This window comes from Neovison vison, chromosome 3 (assembly GCF_020171115.1).
Source record: "Neovison vison isolate M4711 chromosome 3, ASM_NN_V1, whole genome shotgun sequence".
NCBI lineage: Eukaryota > Metazoa > Chordata > Mammalia > Carnivora > Mustelidae > Neogale > Neogale vison.
Genome location: NC_058093.1, coordinates 228,101,203 through 228,125,783, shown reverse-complemented (window position 1 = coordinate 228,125,783; position 24,581 = coordinate 228,101,203). Strand labels below are relative to the sequence as shown.

Below are 24,581 nucleotides of genomic sequence, written 5' to 3'. Positions count from 1 at the left end.
GAGAGTCCCAACACGGCGCTCCGTGTGTGGAAGGGGTTCCTGAGAACCCACAGCTCGGGGCTGGAGAGTGTACCAAGAGGGGAAGAGAGGACATCAGCGCTGGAACACACCAGACCCTGTAGGCTTTGGGGGGGGCCTCCCCCGCTCTCCCTCGCCCTACCCAGTCTTCCCAAAGTTAGAAGCAGCTTGAACAATAGGGCAATCAAGACCGCTCCTACTCTTTGTTCTAGTCAAAGGAAGGCTGCGTGAAGGCAGGGTTCTAGTGGGCTGCGCTGAATACCCCAACAGTGGGAAGGAGCGCTTCGAGGCTATTTCGGGGCCATTCTGCATCCTGTTTTTTCTCCTGGCTGCCAGTGTCCCCCGGCCAGGCAGGAGGAGCCGGAGAGCGCCTGGCCAAAGCCCCTGAGAGGCCCCTGGGGTCTGGGGCTACCTGCCTGCTCTTGGCACCCTGGCTTCCTCTCCGGCCCCCGGAGGAGGGACAGAAGCAGAAACATGTTCTTCTTTAGCCCAGAAGGCTGGCCTACAGCCTGCAGAGCTCCGATATGGATCAAAGACGTGCTGGTTGCTACATTCTTCAAGGGCCTCCTGACTACCTGTGCACGGCTTAATGTCAAGCTCAATGATAAGCCCGAGAAACATCCCGGGAAAGTAGTTTCATGAGTAGAAATTCGAAGACATTTATGATCCACCTCCGGCGCGTCCCTTCCCCCTCGAGCACAAAGCACATAACCACCAGCTTCATACAGCCAAAGGGGCCACTTTCTCTGCCCACGGGCCCTGTCCCCGTGCTCCTTAAGGAAACTTACTAAGTTGCCCCCTACGGCATCCGGAGAAATCTTTCTTGATCTTTGAGATCCACAGTGCTGCAACGTGGGCCTGTCCAAGCCTCCTCCTGTGCCTCCTGGCAACTCGCTGTGAGCCACCCCTCCCCCACACGCTGCAGCCGGAGGGCTTGCTTGCAAACAGGACAGCGACCCATGCATCTTCTGCTCCACACGCCTCGATGGCAGCTCCGTGCCAAGGTCCACCGCAGAGGCCGGCCCTCCTCAGCGCTCACAGTCACACGGGTCTGTCTGTGCCTCCCACGCTACACTCTATCTCCTGACATGAGGCACTTCAGCATGCTCCCCCCACCCACCCCTCCCCAGTCATTAGGAGAACTCTTCCTCTTGCTTTCGGTCTCAGCTCTCCACTGAAGCCCTGAGTAAGTCCCCAGGCCCTGGAATCTAGCACTATGCCTGATATATACCAGTGCATGATAAGTGATAAATAAATGCATAAGAAAGGAAGGAAGGAAAGCAAAGGAAGGATAAAAGCAAGGTCTTCCATTACCTGGGAACTGGGTTTTTTCTGGGGAAGAAGATGCAAATGACTGCCCATTATTGGTCTGAAAACAGTCAAAACAGTCAAACCCCCAAGAGGAGAAGGGACAAAGAGGAAACAGAAGAGAAGGAAAGGCACAGCATCTGCACTGTGGTTTCTGAGTCTTGTCCCCCTGGGGTCTTCTCTGATAAGCAGTTGTGATCTAGGGAGGAAAGTTCGAGGAGGGAGCCTGTGGTTTTCAGGCCTGAGGCCACCAGTCTGGGGCTGGAGGGACAGTGGGGGGTAGGATGCAAATGGCAGGTGCACACTCTTCTGCAACAATCCATTTCACCCTAGGACCTTGGCTCTGTACTGACCATGATGGAGAAAATGGGTGCCATGGAAAAATGCTTGGGCTTTAATGTTCTTGGTCAGGGGAAAAGTGGGCCACCCCTAGAGAACAGTCAAGTCAAACAGAGTGGGGAGAATAGGTTCTAAAGAAGAAGTTATGTTGAGGGAGAAAGTGGCTTAGAGGGAAGGGAAATCAGAGAAACAAAGAATGAGAAGCATGATTAGGAAACTGAAGGTCATGGGTCCTTTGGAGAGAAAAAAAGATGATGGCAAGAAGGTAGAGGGAAGAGAGTTGGGGGCAGAGAAAGTCTAGAGGACCCTGGTGATGGTGATGATTGTGGTGATGTTGGTGGTTATGGTAAGGTTGCTGTTGATGAGGATGATGATGGTGGTAGTGACATTGTGTATGGTGATGGTGGTGATGATGTTGGTGTTGATGATGGTGGTGGTGATGGTGATGATATTGGCATTGATAGTGTTGATGGTTGTGGTGGTGGTGGTGACAGTGATGGTGGTAGTGACGGTGTGGATGGTGGTGGTGATAGGTGATGATGGTGTTGATGGTGGTGGTGATGGTGATGATATTGGTGTTGATGGTGTTGATGGTTGTGACGATGGTGGTGGTGATGGTGTGGATGGTGGTGGTGATGGTGATGATGGTGGTAGTGATGTGGGTGATGATGATGTTGGTGTTGATGGTGTTGATGGTGGTGGTGATGGTGATGATGTAGGTGTTGATGGTATGGGTGGTGGTGATGATGGTGTGGGCGGTGGTGGTGATGCTGATAGTGATGATGATAATGATAATGATGGCAGTGGTGTGGACGGTAGTGATGGTGATAGTGATGGTGATGGTATGAATGGTGCTGCTGATGATAATGATAATGACAGTGACAATGATAGTGGTGATGATGTTGGTGTTGATGGTGTTGATGGTGGTGGTGAGGTGATGATGATGGTGGTGGTGATGGTGTTTATGTTGGTGGTGATGGTGTTGATGATGGTGGTGGTGATGGTGTTGATGATGATGGTGATGATGATGGTGGTGGTGATAGTGTTGATGATGATGGTGATGGTGATAATGATAGTGATGGTGATGGTGGTGATGATGTGGTAGTGATGGTGACAGAACTTCAGTGGCGAGGGTGGTAATGACGAATGCAGGATGGGGGTAGGGATGGTGCTAATGATGATCATGACAGTAACAGTAACAGTAAGACTCATGATGTACCTAATCCAAGTCAGGCCCTGTGCTTTGCCTGTACCATCTCCTGTAATCCTTCCAACAACCAATGGGTAGAAATGATCATCATCTTCATCTCATTGCTTAGGAAGCTAAGCTCAGAATTGTGAGATGCCATATTGAAAATCACATCACTGAGAGGTGGCAGGCCCAGGACTTGGCAGAACCAGAGTTTATCCAGATTCCATACCGTTAGCAAACAGTGAAGCCTTAAGAAGGGGAAAGCAGAAAGGAAAACTGAAGAGGACGGAGGCCTGCTCTGACCACACTATTTAGCAGGATAACCTTCCCCCATTCCCAGGGGGCACTGCCATCCCCCCGAGACTGCTCCACTTTTTTCTTCCCTCAACCACACTTATTCTAACATACTTCACAATGCACTTATTTACTATGATTATAACACATCATCTGTCTCCCCCACCCCCGCTAGAATGGAGAGCCCTGAGGACAGACGTCTGAGTACGCATTTTCAGAGATCAGACCGGTACCTGACATACTGCAGGCATTCGACAAATTTTGTTGAACAAATGAATTTTTTTGGTTTCAGGCCACATCTGATATAACAAGAAAAAGTTAAGATATCATGGCTTTGGGGTCCCCTGAGCTTGTTGAAAGGATAATTGAGGATTCTTTGGATTCGGGCTAAGGCTGATCTAACAAGCTCTGAGAATGGACCATTTCTTCCTAACTTGGGGGCTTCTTGGACACTGGGAAAAAAGGCTATCCCCCAAACCGAGGGAGAACACTAAGATTAGAGTCACACGTCTGAAATAAAGGTGCCCCAATGTTCTAAGAGGGAGACAGAGAAGCGGAGAGTACACATTTCCTCCAGGCATAAAGCTTGCTTGTCTCTGTCTGCTTCCATGAGTTTCTCCACACAAGTTGTATTCCTTCAGTCGTTTAACAAACATGCTTTGAGTCACCAAGTATGCAACAGAATTTTTTTGTAAAGATTTCATTTATTTATTTGAGAGAGAGAGAGAGAGAGAAATCCCAAGCAGGGGGGAGGCGTAGAGGGAGACGCAGACTCCCTGCTGCGCAGGGAGCAGGACATGGGACTGGACCCCTGGACCCTGGGATCATGACCTGAGCCAAAGGCAGATGCTTCACCGACTAAGCCACCCAGATGCTCCACACCAGAATTTAAAATATCTGACATCATCACTGTACAAGAGACCAGCCGTCCAGATGAGAACTGGGGTTACCAGGGCAAATAAATATGGGATGACGCTTAAGAGCCAGTCTCATGGGAAAGATAGTACTGTGTTCCCTAGTTTGGGATAACATTTTTGGCTAAAGTGCAGGGCAGGAAATGATGGAATCATCCAGCTCCTAAGATAGTTAGAAGCTTCTAGGAACCAAAGATCATATTTGAGGGAAGATTTAAAAGGATGGCTCCCTGCTTCCCCCAGGTGGAGATCAGTAGCAAGTACATGAAACAGCTTGAGTCTTCCCTCAACAGGGGAACCCTGAGTCAGAAGCTAGGCTTGTAACTGCACCTGCCCCACAGGAGGTCACAGTCAGATGAGAGAGGAAGTCCAGGAAACTGACAACCACTGTAAGACATGGTCAGCTGGTGGCAGAGCATTCATTCATTTGTTCGTTCATTCATTCATTCAACAAAGTGCAGAGGCTTGGAGGCAGGGGTTGGGCTTGAGGATAAGCAGGGGATTCACTGGGAAAACAAAGAGAAAGGGAATTCTAGACCATGGTGCCCAGAGCAAGATGTGAAATGCATGCCTGATCCAGAAAATTCTATGTAACTAACAGACTTAGTCAACAGTTAAGGCTTGAAGGGGAAATGGGAATGGTTGGGGCTCCAAATGGAAGACAAATCCTGAGCTTTCTCTGCAACCCATGAGAAGAACCATGTACGTTAAGCCCCTGGTGATTTGCACGGGCTACATGTGGAAAAAGGTGCATTAATTCAGAAATATTGGGGCACCTGGGTGGCTCAATCAGTGAAGCATCTGCTTTCAGCTCGGGTCATGAACCCAGGTTCCTGGGATCTGGCCCCGCACTGGGCTCCCTGCTTGGGGGGAGTCTGCTTCTCCCTCTCCCTCTGCTGATTGCCCTGCTTGTGTGCTCTCTCTCTCTCTCAAATTAAGTCTTTTTTTTTTTTTTTTAATTCTTTTAATCCAGGGGCACCTGGGTGGCTCAGTGGGTTAAGCCTCTGCCTTCAGCTCAGGTCATGATCCCAAGGTCCTGGGATCGAGTCCCGCATCGCGCTCTCTGCTCAGTGGGGAGCCTGCTTCCCCCTCTCTCTCTGCCTGCCTCTCTGCCTACTTGTGATCTCCGTCTGTCAAATAAATAAATAAAATCTTTTAAAAAATAAAACTTAAAAAAATTCTTTTAATTCAGAAATGTTTACTAAGTCCCTACAGTGTATCAGATATTGATATCAGGCCTGGGAATAAAACGATGACCAGAAAGAGGTCCGATCCTTGCCCTTTTGCAGCTTATGGTCTGGTGAGGAGATAGACACCCATGTTTAAAAAAAAGAAAATCACTTCCCCCAAAAGGTTAAAATTTAAAATGTGGTGAGGAAAAAAAAAAAAAAAAAAGTGGTGAGCAGCCCCGCCACAGACACGAAAAGCAGAAGTAAAGTATGACTCTGGGGAAGTTTGGAGCTGAGCTGGGTGAGTAGACAAGACAGAGTTAAGGGTCCCGAGAAAAATGAAGCTGAGATGCAGCTTTCTTAACATCAGAGAAGTCATGTGAGGAACCCGGCCAGTCTGTGAGCAATGCCTGGCCGGCGCTATTCGCACAAACACATTTTTCGCAGAACTCCCCAGGATGCATTAAAATTGCAGGAAAAAAAAAAAATGACCTGAGCAGTTAATGGTTTTCAGGGAACAAAAGAACATAAAAAAAAAAAACAACCACTCCCAAGCCAGGACATAGTCTGACCACAGCAGAGACAATAAATCCCCAGTAAAGCTCCCAGTGCTTTTTCAGAAGTTAAGACTGACCTACTGCCCACACTTGGGCAGTTTTTTGGTCATTTTTGCAGGATTTAAACCCCTTTGAGCGCAAAAACACGGGACTAAGTGCAGGCAGAGCACCGACGAGCCAACCCGGGCTGGCCTGTGACTTCAACCAGCTAGGAGCTGGACTCCTGTCCCCTTAGGATGGCTTCTGCCCCAATTCTAGACTGAACTGTCCTTTGCCAAGCACCTCTGTGTATACGCATGCACTAACAGCTTAAAAGTGCCCCGATTTTGCTGTTGGGAGAGGCTGTGCTCAGCCATCCCCCTGCCTCATTCCTTATAAACAGTCGTACAAAGTTCTTTGCTTCCAACACCTTGGGTTGTGCGACCTAATGCATGGCACTGAGTTGAGTGTTTCCCCATGCTGACCTCAGCACCAAGAGCCGTAGGATTTTGACAAACATGTAGGACTTGGCCACCGTTGTCAAAGTCCCAGTGGCTCTAAGGCTGGAAACAGAGCAGGACATTGTAGACGGGATCTGAGCTGCCTAGGAAGGGTCGGTAGAGGCAGGAGGATGAAGAGGAGTGGAATTTGCCACCCCAGAATACATCCCTTTGGCAGAAGGGCTATTTTAGGCTGATTATTTTGAAGAAACAGCAGACAGAGGGGAAGCTCTGGTACCCGAGTAGAAGTTGTCCTTTTGTAAAAGGCATTGACATTGATAAGGGAAACCTCCATGGATAAGGGTGTCTCCAACTCGGTATCAGAAGGGTGACTCTTAAATCTCTAGAAACTTCTACCGGTGGAGAAGGCAGAGATTTCTGTACAACCACCTTCCCCTTGTTGATTGTGCTTTTCCTGGTCACTGCCCATAAGGGCCTCCCCCCACCCCCTGAGTGTAACCCTCTCTTTTGACTTTAGCTAGAGATGTGATTTAAGATGATGTCTTAGGAATACTCTGAAGAGTGACTCAGTTTCCCCAAGGCTCTTCTACACATACAGGAGGTATGCATGTTAGCAAACCTCTGTTTTCTCTTGTTCATCTGGTGGTGGTCTCATCTAAGGACCCAGAAGGGTAGAGAGAGAAAAATTTTCCCCCACAAGGATCAAAGAGATCCCTGTCTTTCAAACCACGGCTCACAACCAGTGAGGTGTGACCTGAAAGTGATGGGTCATTACCAGCGTCGGGTAAATGATACGAAATGAAATAGAAAAGAATGCAAAATACCACATATAGTAAGAATGAGTTTGATGCCAATTCTTTCTTTCACGAGACTCATTTCAGGTGCGTATGTGCGTAGGGGTGTGTGTGTACAGAGTTGCCATGTAAATCTGATTCATTCCTGTGCATCTCGACCAAAACTGAAAAACAGCAGATTAGAGGCCCTCGCAGGGTTTCATGCAGCCCAGGATGTCACCAAGGGTGAGTGCTCAGCCTCGGGAAGGTGGACGGAAACACCTGTTTCGGGCAGAGCTGGTGACTAGTTCCACTTAGAAGAACTTCACCAAACTCTGATGGGAGGCTATAAACTCGGAAAAGCAATTAAGAACCTAACCTCAGTGCTCACTCCTGAGCATTATATGGGGCAAGGGTGGAGGAGAGGCCAGAGGTAGAAATCGATACAAACTTTCTGGAAAGCTGCTTGGTAACGTTCACCGGACTATCTGGGGACATTTTTGTTTGTCCTAACTGGGACTGGGAGGAGAGAGGATGGTACTGACACCAGATCACTGAGCCCAGGGATGCTGCCAACATCCTTCACTGAGATAACAGCCTCTGACTCAGGGTCCCTTCTGAGGATGACCATAGCTTTGGTAAGGATGTGCCAGCAAGAAGGACTACCAGAGGGCGTGCACAGGGATTCGGGCCAATGACCTGTTTCAAATATGTTCTCTCTTTCATTCCCTGCTACATCCCAGCCCTGCTGGCACACAGCAGGCAGGAAATACCTGTTGAACGTTCCACGCTGAACCCAGCAAAGGCTTCTGTGGCCAAGCAGCGGCCTCATTGCTCCAGACTGAGGTTCTACAGTGACACCTAGTGGCGGAAACCGAAACAACCATGCCGATGGACCAGATTTAGCTCGTGTTTGCAGAGCGGATCCCTTCCAGCTACAAAGGCCCCAGAATTTGTGGGGGAATCATGAGGCTAGAGAGAAGCAGGGAGACTCAAGAGGAGCTAATAGCGGCAAATGGGGGTTTGAGCAATGAATGGGAAAGAGCAAAAAAAAAGATGACGTGAAAAAGAAAAACAAAACAAAACAAGCCTCCGATGTCTAAGGTACACACTGGTTCAGTCGCTTAAGCGACCAACTCTTGATTTCCGCAGAGGTCTTGATCTCGGGGGTGTGGGGGGGGTGAGTTCAAGCCCCACATGGGGGCTTACTAAAACAAAACAAAACAAACAATCTCCAAAAGGAGTCTTCACCCTCACAAGACAGCAAACCCAAACTTAGGAAGTTTTAACCTCTCAGGAAACAACCCTCTCTTTTGCTTTGCTAATAACTCCCGTGCCTCACCCTCCGGCCTATAAAAACTACTTCTCTGCGTGCTGGAAGGGATTCCGGCAGATTCATAACTGATCTCCAACTCATCCAGCTGAATTTTTTTTTTTTAACAATTTGGATCCCAAACTGATAAAACAAGTCACAGAGGTTATTTAATTGGGGGTGAGGGTCTCAAAATGTGCATGGATAATCCTAATTATATTGTTTAAAAATAGGACTCATATACCCATCTGTCTGGAAGACTTACACCAAAACTTTTTACCAAAATGACAACGGTAGTTTCCCTAGACGGCAGAGCCTGGGATAGTTCTTTTCTTTTTGTTTATCTATTCTCTGCTTTGTTTTACATTGAGAGTCTATGATTTATGTAAAGAAAATAAGAAGTTAGCTGGATGTGGATCCAACATGCAAAGGCACTTAAGAATGTCTAAGGTACCAGTACCCTGACCAGCTCTGCACTCCTGGATTTCCATATCTGGGCCATTATTATCCAGAACCAAATGCCCTACCAGCTCTGCACTCCCTTGAGCACAAGCTTCCAAGAGCTGCCTTCACCCCTTCCGGCTTCGGAATTCACCTCTTTGGGGAATTTGGTAAATTTGGTATTTACCAACCAAAGCTGACTGTCTCATCCTGGCCTGCAGCTCAGGCGCAGAAATCTGGAGGAACCAAGGACGTCGTGTTGGGGAGGAGCCTCCGTCCCCAGGGCCTGCTCACCTGACATGTGGACGTTCCGCAGGCAGGTCAGGGAGGCATTGAGACGGGCGCACTCCTCTCGGTTGGCTCCGTATTTCTCCACGGTCTCACACACCTGCTCATCTGTCATCTCCAAGAGGTCCTCCAGACTCAGCTGGCCGGGGGTGATCTCCTAGAGCAGGGGAGAAAGAACGATGGTGAACATATTTCAGGAGCCCAGAGGGGATGAGAGCGGGCTGAGCCTCCACACTGCCACCTAGCGGTAGCTAGGGGGAACGGGCCTGGGTTTGAATCTCAGCGTGGCCACTCATTACCTTGGGCAAGTCACTTACCCTCTCTGGGAGCCTCACTTTATTCATCTGTACAGTGGGAGTCTTAAGTGTTCATACTTTGTGAAGTAGCCCCTATCGTTAGCACACAGCCAGTACTCTATAGATGGTGGCAGTTAATTATATGTCCTCCCTGAACTCCTTATGGGCAGTCTCCAATTCCTTTGTCTTTGGATGGCCCTCTGCTCAGCTTGGCTTACCCCCAATACAGGATGATTTCAGAGCAGAGCACACTGGATATGCCTAGTCCCTTGATGGCTGTCCTCCCCCGCCATTCCCATCTAGATTAGGGGTTTAGGAACCCTAAGGTAAATTGGAACCCTATGTGTAGCTCAGTCCTGGAAATGAACCTGGATTTTCTTCTGAGCCCAATGGGGCAAGGCTGTGCATTCTAAGAAAAAGTGTTAAGACTGGAGTATAGCATGAGTTGGGGACAGGGACACCTCTGGAGAGATGGACTGAGAACAGAAATGGTAGGATTGCCAGCTACAAATGTCCCTTCACCACCAGCAGCAACCACTCCCCCTGCCCCCTTTTTCCCAAAATGATGTGTCCCGGGACACCATAAATTTGTCGGACTTTGATATTTATGCATCTTTATGCATTTACGCATATTATACATCTATATCCATATATATATACATAATAGAGAGACTTCATTTATAACAATTAATGGCATTCGATGTTTTTACACACATTATTTAAATAAGAATTTTAGACACCTAAAGATGGAGAGTCTAGTGTCCTATTATGGGATACTTCTGCCCTCTTGTGGCCATATCTGTGTATTACAACAAAATCTAATATCTCCCCCGCCCCTCACCAACCCCCAATACAGACATTTAACTGGCAGCCAGAAGGAGGAAAACTTCTTTCTCCGCCTCAAAACAGATGCAGGGCAAAGGCCTTGAAGCCAGATCAGTGCCTTTCCAACTCACTAGGGCAGGGAGCAGGAGAAAACAACACTTGAGTCTAAATGACTTTTTTCAAATAGGGACACATGGCTCAATAAAATCCACTTTAAGAAAAGTGATGATCCAGGAGCTGAAGGTACAAAACAAATCACATTTAGAGGGACTTATTCACAACCTGAAAGATTTCTCCTCTTTGCTGCAGAATTCACTTGTGCATTTCAATTCTATCATTTACTCTCCAAATACTCAAATTTCCCTGAAATTTGGGGTCACAGAAAAAAAATCACAGAAGTAATAACGACATAAAAATGGACAAAGCCTAAAGAAACCCGGACTAACACAGCAGATTCACTTCCGTTCAATAAAGTGATAATAATAAACGAAAATGAAATGAATGGTGCACTGTTTTAAGTGTTTTGGGGGGGCTTTCTTTTAATGTCACAAAGACCCCGTAAAGTAGTACTTTCATCATCATCATTGGTCCGTAATTAGGACACTAAAATTCAGAGAGGTTAGACCACTTGCCCAGGGATGCACAGCAAGTAAGTCTGAACCCAGGCTGTTACTTGGGAGCCTTGGCCATACTGCTGGTTCCTTCTCGGAAAGGGGCCCTCTGGTGGACGCACGTGGGAGCTGCAGGCAGAGAGCTGGAACCTCAGCGTTCCCTAGTTGGTGGACTCAGGATTCTAACAGACTAAGGTAAGAACCAGAGCTGGGGCACTTGCAGGCCAGGTAAATGAGCAAAACTGCCAAAAAGCCAGAGCCTGCAGGATCCGAAGGGGCAGCAGAAATCAGGTGACTGCCACTGGACAGGAATTCAGCTCAGTGTGCTCAAAAATTTGGCTTTTTCAAGAAGGCAGAGATCTGGGTTTTTGCTTTTTTTTTTTAATGCAAACTCTTTAAGCTTTTAAATATTGGCTCAAAATATTTTTTTGCAAACACCGTATCAGACAAAAAAATGTCTGTGCATCAGAGTCAAGGAATAGCTTGGGGGCCGCCAGGTTTCAACCCCTAGCTGAGAAGATTTTGTCTCTGTATTCACCACACTTGATAAATAAACAGTCCCCAAAGCCTCTAAAAAGGGGACTGGCCCGTGCAAATAAAATGAACTGTCCCTAGTTATACGTGACCTTTCATTTTTAGGCTATTCACATGGAAACTCCATCCTGGGGAGCGCCTGGGTGGCTCAGTGGGTTAAAGCCTCTGCCTTCAGCTCAGGTCATGATCTCAGGGTCCTGGGATCGAGCCCCCGTTAGGCTCTCTGCTCAGCAGGGAGCCTGCTTCACTTCCTCTCTCTGCCTGCCTCTCTGCCTACTTGTGATGGGTCAAATAAATAAATAAAATCTTTAAAAAAAAAAAAAAGAAAGAAAGAAAGAAACTCCATCCTGGGAATGAAATAAAGGAACATAGAGTCATACAGCATCCAGTGCACATGCATGCGGTGCAGGGGCAGGGACGGAGGAACCGTCTAGCTCAGCATCTGGTGGGTTCTAGGAGAGCGCCATTAGAGGTCAAGGTCTGAAAAAGACAAAAGGTGGAAGACAATCTTCCAGGCCTCTTCAAGCGAGAAGAAGGGTGCACCGTGAGAAATGGTACTGGGTCCTGCAGGCAAGGGGAGCACCCCCTTGTCTACCCAGCTCAGCGAGTCCCCAGCAACAGAAAAAGGAGGAGAAAGCGCAGAGCTTCCCACCTGCCCCAGAGTCCTTCTGAGCTGCTTTCTCCTGTCAGCCTCATCTACTCCCTAGCAGGAGTAGTCGCTTCATCTTGGAGCATCAGATTCTTGCTCTGCACAAGGGGGATCATTGTCCCCACCTCCAAAGATCATTGTGAGGGTCTGAACAGCCTCAATGGTTGAGACCCTGGCTATAAAGCCCTTAGGACAGCTTCTGGCCCCAAATATTCAGTGACCGTTTTTATGAGGGCTGGACTGGTCCCTGGAAACAGTGAGGCCTTGGGATCCAAGAAGGTAGGGAGATCTCTTTGTTCCTGGGATTTTAAGGATGTGGTCCACTCCGGTTACTTCCAGAGCTTTCAACAGTAAGAACAAGCTGACATTTACCGAATGCTATCGGGTGCCAGACTGCGTGGAACATGTTGGATGGATCATGGCATTTTATCATTCTAGCCACTTCAGAAGAGGAGGCGATCATTACCCCCATTAACAGATGAGAAAACTATACAATAGAGTATTATGCCTCCATCAGAAAGGATGAATTCCCAGCTTTTGTATCAATATGGATGGGACTGGAAGAGATTATGCTGAGGGAAATCAGTCAAGCAAAGAGTCAATTATCATATGGTTTCACTTACTTGTGGAGCATAAACAGTAACACAGAGGACATGCGGAAATGGAGTGGAGAAGCTGAGTTGGGGGAAATTGGAGGGGGAGACGAACTATGAGAGTCTGCAGACTCTAAGAAACAAATTGAAGGTTTCGAGGGGAGGGGAGTGGGGGATTGGGTGAGCCTGGTGGTGGGTATTAAGGAGGGCACGGATTGCCTAGAGCACTGGGTGTGGTGCATAAACAAGGAATCTTGGAACCCTGAAAAAATAAAATAGAATAAAATAAAATGATAAAATAAAATAAAAACAGATGAGAAATCTAATACCCTCAGTCTGTAGTGTCCACCAGCCACATTCATTAACATTAAATATAAGTAAAAATTCCATCCATCAGCTCCAGGCACTAATCACACTCCGAGCACTCAAGGGCTCCCTGGGATTGGCAGCCACTGCATCAGAGAGCACAGATACAAAATATTTGCATCACCGCAGAAGTTCTGCTGGACAGACCCATTCTAAAAGGTAACGTGACTCGGCCGAGGTGACTGAGCTCATGAGTAGCGGAGCTGTAGGAAGACGGGGCTAAGCGTAGAACCACGCTCTTAACAACCCACTTGGACAGCATCAAAGATCCTCTATGCCTTCATCCAACACTTTTTTTTTTTTAGGGCCTACTATGTGCCAGGCACAGGCAAAAACACACTGGTTTCTGTCCGATCGGGGGCAGGGGGCAGGGGGCCGTCTCTGGTCACCTCCAAGACTTCCTTGCGCACATCGACGATCCGGAACCAGTGCCGGAGCTGGGGGAAGCCGTCCAGCTCAGCGTTGCGTTCCTGAAGGGCCACCTTCTTTTTGCAGGACAGCTGACGGCTGAAGTACTTCACCAGCTTGCTCTGTGGAGACACAGATGAGGACAGAGAGCGGGTCTCAGAGGCACAGCCACGGGAAGAGAAGCAGGAACCTCCCTACGGCCCCCTCCCTGCCCGAACCCCGTCGAAAGCCTGTTCTAAAGATGGATTTAACTGCAGGGAGGAGAGGCAAGCAAAAGGTACCACTTCTTCAGGGGGGACTTTTGGCTGCTGTCATGTACATTTCCACTGCACAGATTCTTGGACCCAAGGACTCCGCTTCTAAGAACTCACCTACAAACGCCACACTGGACCAGATGACCGTAAAAGAATATTTCTTCCAGTTCTCCTGGCAATGGCAAAAGACTGAAAACACCTTGAGAGTCCATCAGCAGGAGACTCATCTATCCAGGGAATTTTACACAAGGGAGCGCTAGGCAGCTATAACAAAATAAGGAAGCGCGCGATGTACTAGTACAGAACCATGTCCAAGATACATTGTTACACAGAAACACTCTCCAGGCTTGCGGGGGGATGTCAATGTCTACATTTATGTATCTTTGTAAATGCAGCCACTCTCTGGGAGGATTTCTAATAATCTAGGAAAGGGAAGAGGGACATGGGGAAGAGGTGTGGAAGAAACATTTTTTGTTTCTTACTTTTTTAAATTTGTACTTGAAGTAGTGTGAACACACTATATTATATTAGCATCAAGCGTACAACCTGGAAATTCAATGATTATATACTCGATGCAGGGCTCACTACCAGCAGCAGAGACGCACAATGACATTTGTCACCACATGAAGTTATTACAAAGGTATTGACTCTATTCCCAAGGCTGTGGTTTTCAGGGTATAAGAGGTACAAGCTTCCGGTTGTAAAAGAAATAAGTCACGGAGATGAAAGGTACAGCAGAGAAACATTTCACGGAAATCCTTTTGTACTCTGTGAATCTGAACTCACATGCAAATATTCACAAATCCACAAATACTTTTAGAATGAGACGGTCATGAACTCATGCTATGGAGAGATGCCATGACATGAGAAAGGAAAACTAGTTCTGTAAAAACTAACAACATCTGGCACACATCTGTCACTTTCAATGTATTTCTAAGGACAGTGTTGCTGTAGGGTTTTATCCTAAAGAGATAATTAAGAATATTCACAAAGCTTTGCTCTAAATTGAAAATAGCCACGAAAAAGTAGAGAACTACCCAAACCTTCCACAATAGGGGGTGATGTAAGTACATTACAAATATATCTATATGATGGCATATCATTGAAAATAATGTATCAAATATGTATAATATAATGTACAAATAATGCATTATAAATTTATAAAACTATACGTGTAAAGATGCACAGAAAAAGCCTTGGGAGGGTATATAACAAAATATGAGCAGTAGCTATTTTTTTTTTAAGATTTTTATTTATTTATTTGGCAGAGAGAGATCTCAAGTAGACGGAGAGGCAGGCAGAGAGAGAGAGAGGGAAGCAGGCTCCCTGCTGAGCAGAGAGCCCAATGCGGGACTTGATCCCAGGACCCCGAGATCATGAGACGAGCCGAAGGCAGTGGCTTAACCCACTGAGCCACCCAGGCGCCCCGAGCAGTAGCTTTCTGAGAGTAAGATTATAGGTGATGAAGATAACTCAGATTAATAATTATTATAATTAAGATTATTGATAGAGATTTTTTTCTATTTGCTTCTCTACAACAAAATTAGAAAATACAAGATATATATATATATATCGTCTGCTTATTAATGGGAAAATGTTCAGGCAGGCTTGGCAATGTTTCTTTAACACTGATACTATCCAGCGTCAGCAAGAATGAGAGAAACCATTGAGAATTCAGAATGCCATTGGCGGGCAATCCGATTTATGTCTCAACATTTAATATTCTCACTTTTAGGAAACCACCCTAAAAAAGACTTATTTGTGTGTGTACATGGGATAAAATGGCTCATTACCGCAGCACAATAATTTTAAAAACTTGAAAAGGTAGACTGATACATATTGAGTTGGGAAAATCTCCAAGATTTTCCTCTTCCATGAAAAAGCAATCTGCAAAGACAGCATATACTGTGATTACATTTGTATTTTTAAAACTCTGTGTGTGTTGGGGTGTCTGGCTGCCTCAGTCGGTGGGGCACGTGGCTCTTGATCTCGGGGGTGTGGGTTTGAGCCCCATGTTGTATGTAGAGATGACTTAAAAATAAATTCTGGGAGCACCTGAGTGGCTCAGTGGGTTAAGCCTCTGCCTTCCACTCGGGTCATGATCCCAGGATCCTGGGATCGAGCCCCACATCGGGCTCTCTGCTCAGCGGGGAGCCTGCTTCCTCCTCTCTCTCTGCCTGCCTCTCTGCCTACTGGTGATCTGTCTGTCAAATAAATAAATAAAATTTAATAAATAAATAAATAAATTCTAGAAAACAAGGTTTTAAAAAGGCACATTAACCGAGGGGTGCCTAGGGACGCAGTCGGTTAAGTATCCAACTCTTGGCTTCAGCTCAGGTCATGATCTCCGGGTGGTGAGATCGAAGCCACGTGGGGTTCTGCGCTCAGCATGGAACCAGCTTGAGATCTTCTCTCCTGCTTTCATTTTGCCCTCCCCACTGCGGCTCTCTCTCAAATAAATAAATAAAATATTTAAAAAAATAAAAAGGTACATTAACCCAAAAATTAAGTATGAATGAATTCCAGCCCATCCAGAGGACAGAATCCTATATAAACTTTCATGTGGTGCATAAAATAATGAATTTTGGAACACTGAAAAAATTTTTAATTTAATTTAATTTTTAAAAATAAAGTACATTATGAATTTAAAAGCAAAAAAAAAAAAGGTAGATTTTGTTATGAAACCTGTCTCCAGCAGTTACCACTCTCTCTATCAATTCTAGTAAGTTCGAGGACAGAAGAGACCTCAGAATTTTAACTTCCTTCACCGTACAGAAAAGAAACTCTGGCAATTAACAGCAAAATGAATCTCTCAGACCCTGAGATGGTGCCATCTCTTACTTGCAGTAAGCGTGCCCACCAGACTTGCTTCCTTTGCACTGATTTAAGTTAGGGCTTATTAGTAAATGCAAAACTAGAAGAGCACACCGTGAAATGTGTAAGTCTGATGATTCACAGACCTGTATTCCGGGAGCAAATCATACATTATATGTTAATAAAAATAATAATAAAAAATAGAAGAGCACAGTATAGAACCAGAAAAAGAGGACTCTACTGTTTAAGTCTTTTATTTTTTTTTTCCACTTGGCGTCAGGGAGGGGCTGGAATCTTGGGCACCAGATTCAGGCTAACCTGGGCTCCAAGCCCCACTGCACTCCCTCAGCCCCACTGGGCTCCAATTCCCACTATGAATGACCTCAAGCAAGTTTCAAAACTGCTCTACACCCCGGTTTTGTCACCTGGAAACCGGAGGTTTCAGTGTCCCTGCTGCACGCGACTGTGGGGAGAGTTTAAAGGACTTGTTCACGCAAAGCTGTGCTGAATGTCACAGCAACAACGAGGCTGACTTTGTGCCCCGCAAACTCACAAGCATCTGCCACAGTTTCCTTGAAGAGGTCCTGCCCCAAACTTACCAACTCTCAGTACCAGCAAAAGTCTTAGCTAATAAATTAAAGTTAATCTGTGTCAAAATATATATTCCTTAACAAATGTATCCTTTCTCCAACGTTTAAAATGTACAGTTATACTGCAAAGAAATACTTTTAAGTTGGATTAAACTAAAAACTGTCTCTGTGACTCGTTATTTAAATCCTGATTCTGAAATTCATAGGATTTAAATCGAACCAACTTACAGAAATTGCTTAAAAGGAATACATGCTTATTTTATTAACAATATCTATAAATTTGGAATTTCTGCTAACTGAACTTCCTCAAGCTTTTCACCTAAATATATCAAGTTTTTCTGTTTATTATTTTATGCTTATATAGGCCCGTGTTGGATTTCAAATATGGTAAAAGAAATAAGAATGTGGCTTTTTTTTTTAAAGATTTTATTTATTTATTTGACAGACAGAGATCACAAGTAGGCAGAGAGGCAGGCAGAGAGAGAGAGGAGGAAGCAGGCTCCCTGCTGAGCAGAGAGCCAGATGTGGGGCCCAATCCCAGGACCCTGGGATCATGACCCGAGCCGAAGGCAGAGGCTTTAACCCTCTGAGCCACCCAGGCGCCCCAAGAATGTGGTTTCTTGACATAATTAAAAAAAAAACAAAAAACCAAACAAGCAAAAAAAAAAAAAAAAACAATGTGGTTTCTTAAAGGAAGGAAGGAAGAAAGAAAGCAGTGTCAGAGAGCCAGTGACATCCTATCTCTCAAACCTTTTTTTTTTTTTAGTTTTTATTTATTTAAGTATGCTCTACACCCAGTGTGGGGCTCGAACTCACAACCCCAAGATCAAGAGTCACACGCTCCACTGACTGAGCCAACTAAGTGCCCAGTCTCTCCCACTTTTGATTAAGCCTTCATTATCACAGAAGACTGCAAAACCGGACTGAGGCTGGATGGGGCCAAGGAGTCATGCCACAACCCCGCTCAAACACCCACTCTTGAAGGGCAGATCTCCCAAGTATGGGTCACACCGATCACGGCAGGTATGGCACTGAGTGACAATGGGTTATATCAAGGAGACGGCTTCTGTCCAGGGATGCTATGTCTTTAACACCTAGCATGTGCTGATCTCTCTCTATAACAGAGAGCAGGACACAGACTCATAGCCTTGGACAGGTAACAATAGCGAGTGGGATGCAAAGACCTTGGGGTTTTTCTGGTTTGTCTGTTGTTGTTTTTTAAAGGTTTTATTTATTATTTGTCAGAAAGAGGATGAGCACAAGCAGGGGGGAGAGGCAGGCAGAGGGAGAAGCAGGCTCCCGGCTGAGCAAGGAGCTCAATGCAGGGCCCCATCCCAGGACCCCGGAGATCATGACCTGAGCAGAAGGCAGACACCTAACCGACTGAGCCACCCAGGGGTCTTGTGATTCTACTGTTTTTATTGTGTCAATTTTCTTGATTGCCTTCCCATTCATGGCAAGTGATACTAGTTTTCCGTTACAATAGTTGCATAAGGTTTGTTTTTTCAAAAAGATTTTATTTATTTATTTAACAGGTAGATCACAAGTAGGCAGAGAGGCAGGCAGAGAGAGGAAGGGAAGCAGGCTCCCCGCTGAGCAGAGAGCCTGATGCAGGGCTTGATCCCAGGACCTTGGGATCATGACCTGAGCGGAAGGCAGAGGCTTTAACCCACGGAGCCACCCAGGCGCCCCGCATAAGGTTTGTATTGATGTGTTTTGAAGAATTGAGTCGGTTTCAAGAACATACACAGACATGGCAAAAAGCGCGGTCGTGGTGTCAAACTTACGAGCTGGGGAAACGCTGTTCTATAGGCTATCATTCAGACTCAGACGTTATTCAGAGCTGAGCTGTAGTCCATTTCTCCTCCCTCGCCTCTTTCTTTTCCGTGTGATGCCCTGAACACATCACCTCAAATGTGCCCCTTCTATGATTTTGCCCAGGTTCCCCCATCTAAAATGCTTTCCTACCCACATGTGGTTGGCTGTAAAGATGCCCTGATTCCTCTACACCTCCTGCCCCCATACCCTTTGCAATATGCCTTTAGATTTCACTCACAAGGGGCACCTGGTTGGCTCACTGGGTTAAGCCTCTGCCTTCAGCTCAGGTCATGATCTCAGGGTCCTGGGATCAAACCCCGCATCGGGCTCTCTGCTTGGTGGGAGCCTGCTTCCTCCTTTCTCTGCCTGCTTCTCTGCCCACGTGTGATCTCTGCCTGTCAAACAAATAAAATCTTCAAAAAAAAAAAAAAAAGAGAGAGAGAGAGAGAGAGAATTCACTCACAAACAAACAAGGCAGAGTGGATGCCCGCAACCCTCCAACTGGAAGTTTCTTGCCTCAGCCAATAGAAAAAGGCTTTGCATGGTTCTACTTGCTGCCTTGGATCAGCCATGTACATGAGAATGTGTCCGTGCCAGTCAGTTAATCTGCTGAAGGAGGAAGGACCATGTAGAGCAAAGGCAGGACTTCCCCAACATCCCAGACAGAGTAAGCCTTCGCATGTCAGACAACAGCCTACTGCTACCTGGTTACTGGCCGTGAGTGAGCCCAGCCAAGATCAGAAGAGCTGGGAATTGGCAACCGATCCCCAGACACATGGTCAACCAATGGTCACATCGTCTGCAACTAAGGTTTTATGGTTGGTCGTTATGCAGCATTACTGGGACGCACAGCTGACCCACACACCATCCCATCAACTCCGAGAAATCTGACTTTTTCTCCAAAGTTCATCTCAAACGTCACTTCTCCAGCAAGTCTTTATCAAACCTCCCCTGGCATTGTATTTTTTACTTAACTCCGTTATAACATTTACCACGGTTTTTTTCTTGCATTATAATGGGCTAATAATGAAGACACTGGATATTTTATTTTTTCTTAAAGATTTTATTTATTTATTTGACAGAGAGAGATCACAAATAGGCAGAGAGGCAGGCAGAGAGAGAGAGAGGAGGAAGCAGGCTCCCCGCCGAGCAGAGAGCCCGATGCGGGACTCGATCCCAGGACCCTGAGATCATGACCTGAGCCGAAGGCAGCGGCTTAACCCACTGAGCCACCCAGGCGCCCCAAGACACTGGATATTTTAAAGGGTTGAGGAGCCCTTTCCAGATTTGGAAGCACCAACAAAATAAGAAAAATAATAGAAATAAAGGTACCATTATTGAACACTTCATGTCGATATAGCCACCAACCCCCAGGGGCTAGACGCTGTTACGATGGACATTTCACGAATGGAGAAATTAGGCACAGAGAAGTTAAGCCTTTTGTTCACATTCTCACAGCTAGTTAAGTAGAGAGCTAAGATGCAAACCCAACCTGATTCCAAGGCCACAATATTGCAGAAAGGATAGATTAAATTTAATGTTAATTATTTAACAAGCACATGTGTATCTTTTCCTTGTAGAAAACGCTAGACCATTTAGGATAAGGCCAAAGCTTCCTCTGTGCACTCCTCTTCTCCCTGGACATAACAGAGGTAACCAGTGAGACTAGCTTGACCTTCTTCTACGCCTCTCTGCACGTCCATACTTGTGTGTGCGTGGGGGAGAGGGGTGCGTGTAAACTCTGCAACATAGTTGATGTGTAGGGTTGTTTGGTTTTTTCCACGTAAATTGAATCTTACTTTTTTCACCCAGTTGCAAGCCTCGAGCATCTTTCCCTTTTAGTTCATACAGATCTAACTCATTGCTTTTAATCTTCTGCATGAGGGATTCCTTTGATTCCAGGGTCAAAAGCCCATGATGTGAGCGGTTCTGTGATGTCCGCTGGGGGCATCTATGTCGGCTATGACAGAGCATTTTTCAGGAAGAACAGCCACGAGAGAAGCCACCATTTACTAAATGCTTGCAGTGAGCCTGACCCAGTGGGATAAGTGCTTTGAATGTGCCTGCTCGGTTTTAATCCATGCAGTGGTGCTGTGAGGAGGGCATTCTGAGCCCATTCTATGAACGAGAACACTGAAGTGGCAAGAGTTTAAATCACGAACCCAGATCCACAAAACTATAGAAGTTGGCGAGTCAAGGCAGGAGCCCAAACCTCTCTCCCTTTACCAGGATGCTGCACTGAGATGCTCACGGGTCCTTCCCACTGAACTGGAAATCCAAAGTTGGGCATGGACCCCTCACTCATCCTGGAAAGGCTTCCAGGTATTATGGGAGAAGTGAGTTTCTAAACTCCAGTTCCGAGGCTTTGGTGATTCATGTTTGCTCCCTGAGACTCTACTGTCTCATCTGTAAAATGGGTATATACCACCTTTCCTCACAGGCCTGCTGAGACATCACAGGAGATGCTGTCTGTGCAGGAGGCAGGCTGAGCCCTCTTCCGACACAAGCACTGTGTTCTGACTGTGGAAGGAATGCTTGAATTCTGGGAGGTGTTTTCAGCATCACCCCGAGACTGGACCTACATCTGCCCAAGACCAAGAATCAAGGGGCACCCCCACTATGATGCATTAGGAACGAGGGAGACAGAGATGGGTTCAGGAAGCAGATGGAGTAAGAGAGGCAGGGAGGGAAGCTACAGTACCAGGGCTGCCCCTCCAGGCAAAAAAGGAACAAGAGTCACTTTTCGGGACAAGAGTGCAGCTAATCCGAGCAGGGAAGAACCCAGAAACCTGCCCGAGTGTGAAGCTGGATTAGGCAGAAGTCAAGCAATACCTCCCAAATGGGATGCATTCCTCTGGCAATCAGCCGCTTCCCCTTCCGGGTCCCCAGGGTTGGTGGCATCGGAAAATTGCAGCTGTTGGCCAACAGGGGTTCTCCCCGAGCCAAGTGCTGCAATAAACACTTCTTATGAATTGTCTTTAGTCTGCACAGGGACATGATGATGTAGGTCCAATTACTGGCCCCATTTAAAGTTCAGAAAAGGGGCGTCTGGGTGGCTCAGTGGGTTATGCCTCTGCCTTCGGCTCAGGTCATGATCCCAGGATCCTGGGATCAAGCCCTGCATCAGGGCTCACCAGGGAGCCTGCTCCCCCACCCCCTGCCTGCCTCTGCCTACTTGTGATCTCTTGTTCTCTGTCAAATAAATAAATAAAATCTTAAATAATAAATAAAGTTCAGAAAAAGTTAAATTCCATTTCTGGGTTATCATAGGTGAGATGTATTTGCTTATTTCTGGATGTGTATAGCTTATCATTTTTTTCTTAAGCTTGAATCGCTTATAGGATAACTAGTTACAAACCTCATGAAAATCAGACACTTACCAACAATAAAAACATGTGGGATCATGGCCAATGTCAGCCACTTCATTAAATATGTTCTAGAGTTTTACTACAGTTCATTTTTAATCCATGCAACAATGCTAGCTGGGAATGGTTCGATTAGACACCACATATGTGAAGACTACAGGAAATCATGTATTTAAGGCACTTAAGCAATACTTGGTGTATATATATGATACATACAGTGTCAACCATTTCATTAAGTTTGTATATGAAAGTTTCTGTATAACCTTATATTATGCATTTGACAATTATATATAACTAAACTGTATATAACTATATATATACTTTATGTTATACTTAGTATATATTTTATATAGTAAGCATATAGTATATATAGTATATAAATAGATAGATATAAGATATCAAGTATTCTGCTGAAGATTTCATATGCATTATTTCATTTAACCTTTGCAACCCCAAAGATATGCCCATTTTACAGATGAGGAGACTGAGGACCACTGAGCTTTAGCTGCTCTCCAAGGTATCAGATAATTTTACATATAAGTTTCCTCTTTCCCCCATTCCCTGACCATAAAAATCATCTGGAGGACGTGTCTGTTCAAAAATCAACCTTCCAGGGGCTCCTGGGTGGCTCAGTGATTTAAGCCTCTGCCTTCAGCTCGGGGTCCTGGGATCGAGCCCCACATCGGGCTCTCTGCTCAGCGGGGAGCCTGCTTCCCCCTCTCTCTCTGCCTGCCTCTCTGCCTACTTGTGATCTCTCTCTATCAAGTAAATAAATAAATAAATCTTTAAAAAAAAAAAAATCAACCTTCCAGGCCCATCCCTTAGGAAGCCTGGTTCAGTGAATCTGGGGAGGCCCCAAGAATTCATAAAAACACACGTACTCCAATGACACTGTGAGTCAGTCACCCATCTACGGTCTAAATTATGGAATGAAAGCAGTTTGTTGCTCTGACAAGCTTAAGCATCGGGATCCTTGGACAATAAAACCGGGGCAGAAACCTAGTTCTGGAGGCCAGTGTGGCACCTGGGCGAGCAGCCCCCTTCCAGAGCGGTGGGCTCCCGTGGGCAGCAAGCATTCACTGCACAGCTCCGAGGGACAACACCCTGTCCAGGGCCCCGGGAATTCGAAGAGCTGTCTGCCCCCAGCCAGGCCTGCAGGGGCTCCCAGTGGGGCAGATGAGACTGATGTGCCAACACGAATCAAGAGGCCAGATGAGAGGAGTCAGAACGGAAGGGCAGCCAGGCTTCAGCACCGGCCCCAAGGATGCAAAACGAAGAGAACGGTCTCGTGGACAGCAACTCACCATGACCACAGGATGGTAATGATGGGAGTTCTATGTTTATTCTAGGAGAAGCAAGGCCCGCCATTCATTCTTTTACTCTGTGTGTGTACACACGTGCGCGTCCCAAGTGCGTGTATGTGTGTGTTTGGGGGTTCAAGAGCGAGGGATATGAAATCAATTACACGTCCTAGGGCAGGGCTCTTCAGCTCTGCTAGTGTGGCCTGAAGACACGTGCTCTGAAGGCTGTGAAGGCTGGGCTCCTCCAGATGAGTGCAGAAACCAAGAGCATTTAGTTACCTGGAGAGCTGTTTGAGTGCTTTTCTGTCTGCTGAAGCTAGTACCTTCAAAGTGAGGCTTGTATTTTGTTTGGATATTTCGGTCTCCTTCATTTTCCGCTACATCGTTTTATCCTATCTTACAAAAGCATCGGCTACAAAGTACCAGGAAAACAAAAAAGCTGATTCTTCACCCCAGAGGGCAGGATAGGCACTGACCTCCACACTCAGACAATTTCAGCGAGGAACCTGAATCCCCCTACATCACTAAATAACCTTCCAAGGATTCTGCCTTTAAGAGCACCACAGCAAGGCTGAAGTCAGTGTTAGCTTGTTATGGGCATGCTACAGATGGGAAACCGAAGTTCAGGGCCATTGGAATCCTGCCCGAGCTCACAGGACTAAAGCAACACCAGGTCAGTATCTAAACTCAGGGTCCGATTACCAAGCCATGTGCCCTCTTAGCGATAGCTCTCTGCAGAAGCAGAGGGCCCAAACAGCCTGGAGGTCAAGGTTGAGAAGCACAACTGGAAATGTGTCTTTGTATGTCCTCACCCTGCCAGGTGTCCTAATTGATTTTTAGGTCACCCTCAATTCAAGTCCATGCAGAACCGAACCGCAAAATGTCCAAAAGGTCCACCTTCAAGGGAAGAAACACAGGGCTCCCGGAAATAGCACAGCCATGCTGAGCCCGCCGCCTGCCCTCGCCTTGCCCTGCCTGGGTGCAAAATAAGGACTCTGGGCCCCTGGGGTGGGAAGGATCCCAGAAGTCTTGAGAAGAGGGGACAGAGGGATGTAGTTCTCCAACTCTACACCAGGGGGCAGCCTGGTACCTTCCACCGCAGATGGAAAAAT

General features: G+C 46.4%; 1 protein-coding gene across 1 annotated transcript in view; it reads right to left on the bottom strand.

Annotated features, from left to right (window-relative positions):
- Positions 1–24,581, bottom strand: part of KSR2 (kinase suppressor of ras 2) — a 393,208-nt gene that overhangs the window by 291,448 nt on the left and 77,179 nt on the right. Inside the window, exons 2-3 of the mRNA XM_044244186.1 lie at positions 13,309–13,449; positions 9,052–9,202 (exon numbers count right to left, since the gene is read on the bottom strand). Coding sequence (XP_044100121.1) covers positions 9,052–9,202; positions 13,309–13,449 — 292 coding nt within the window. The remainder of the gene's footprint in view (positions 1–9,051; positions 9,203–13,308; positions 13,450–24,581) is intronic.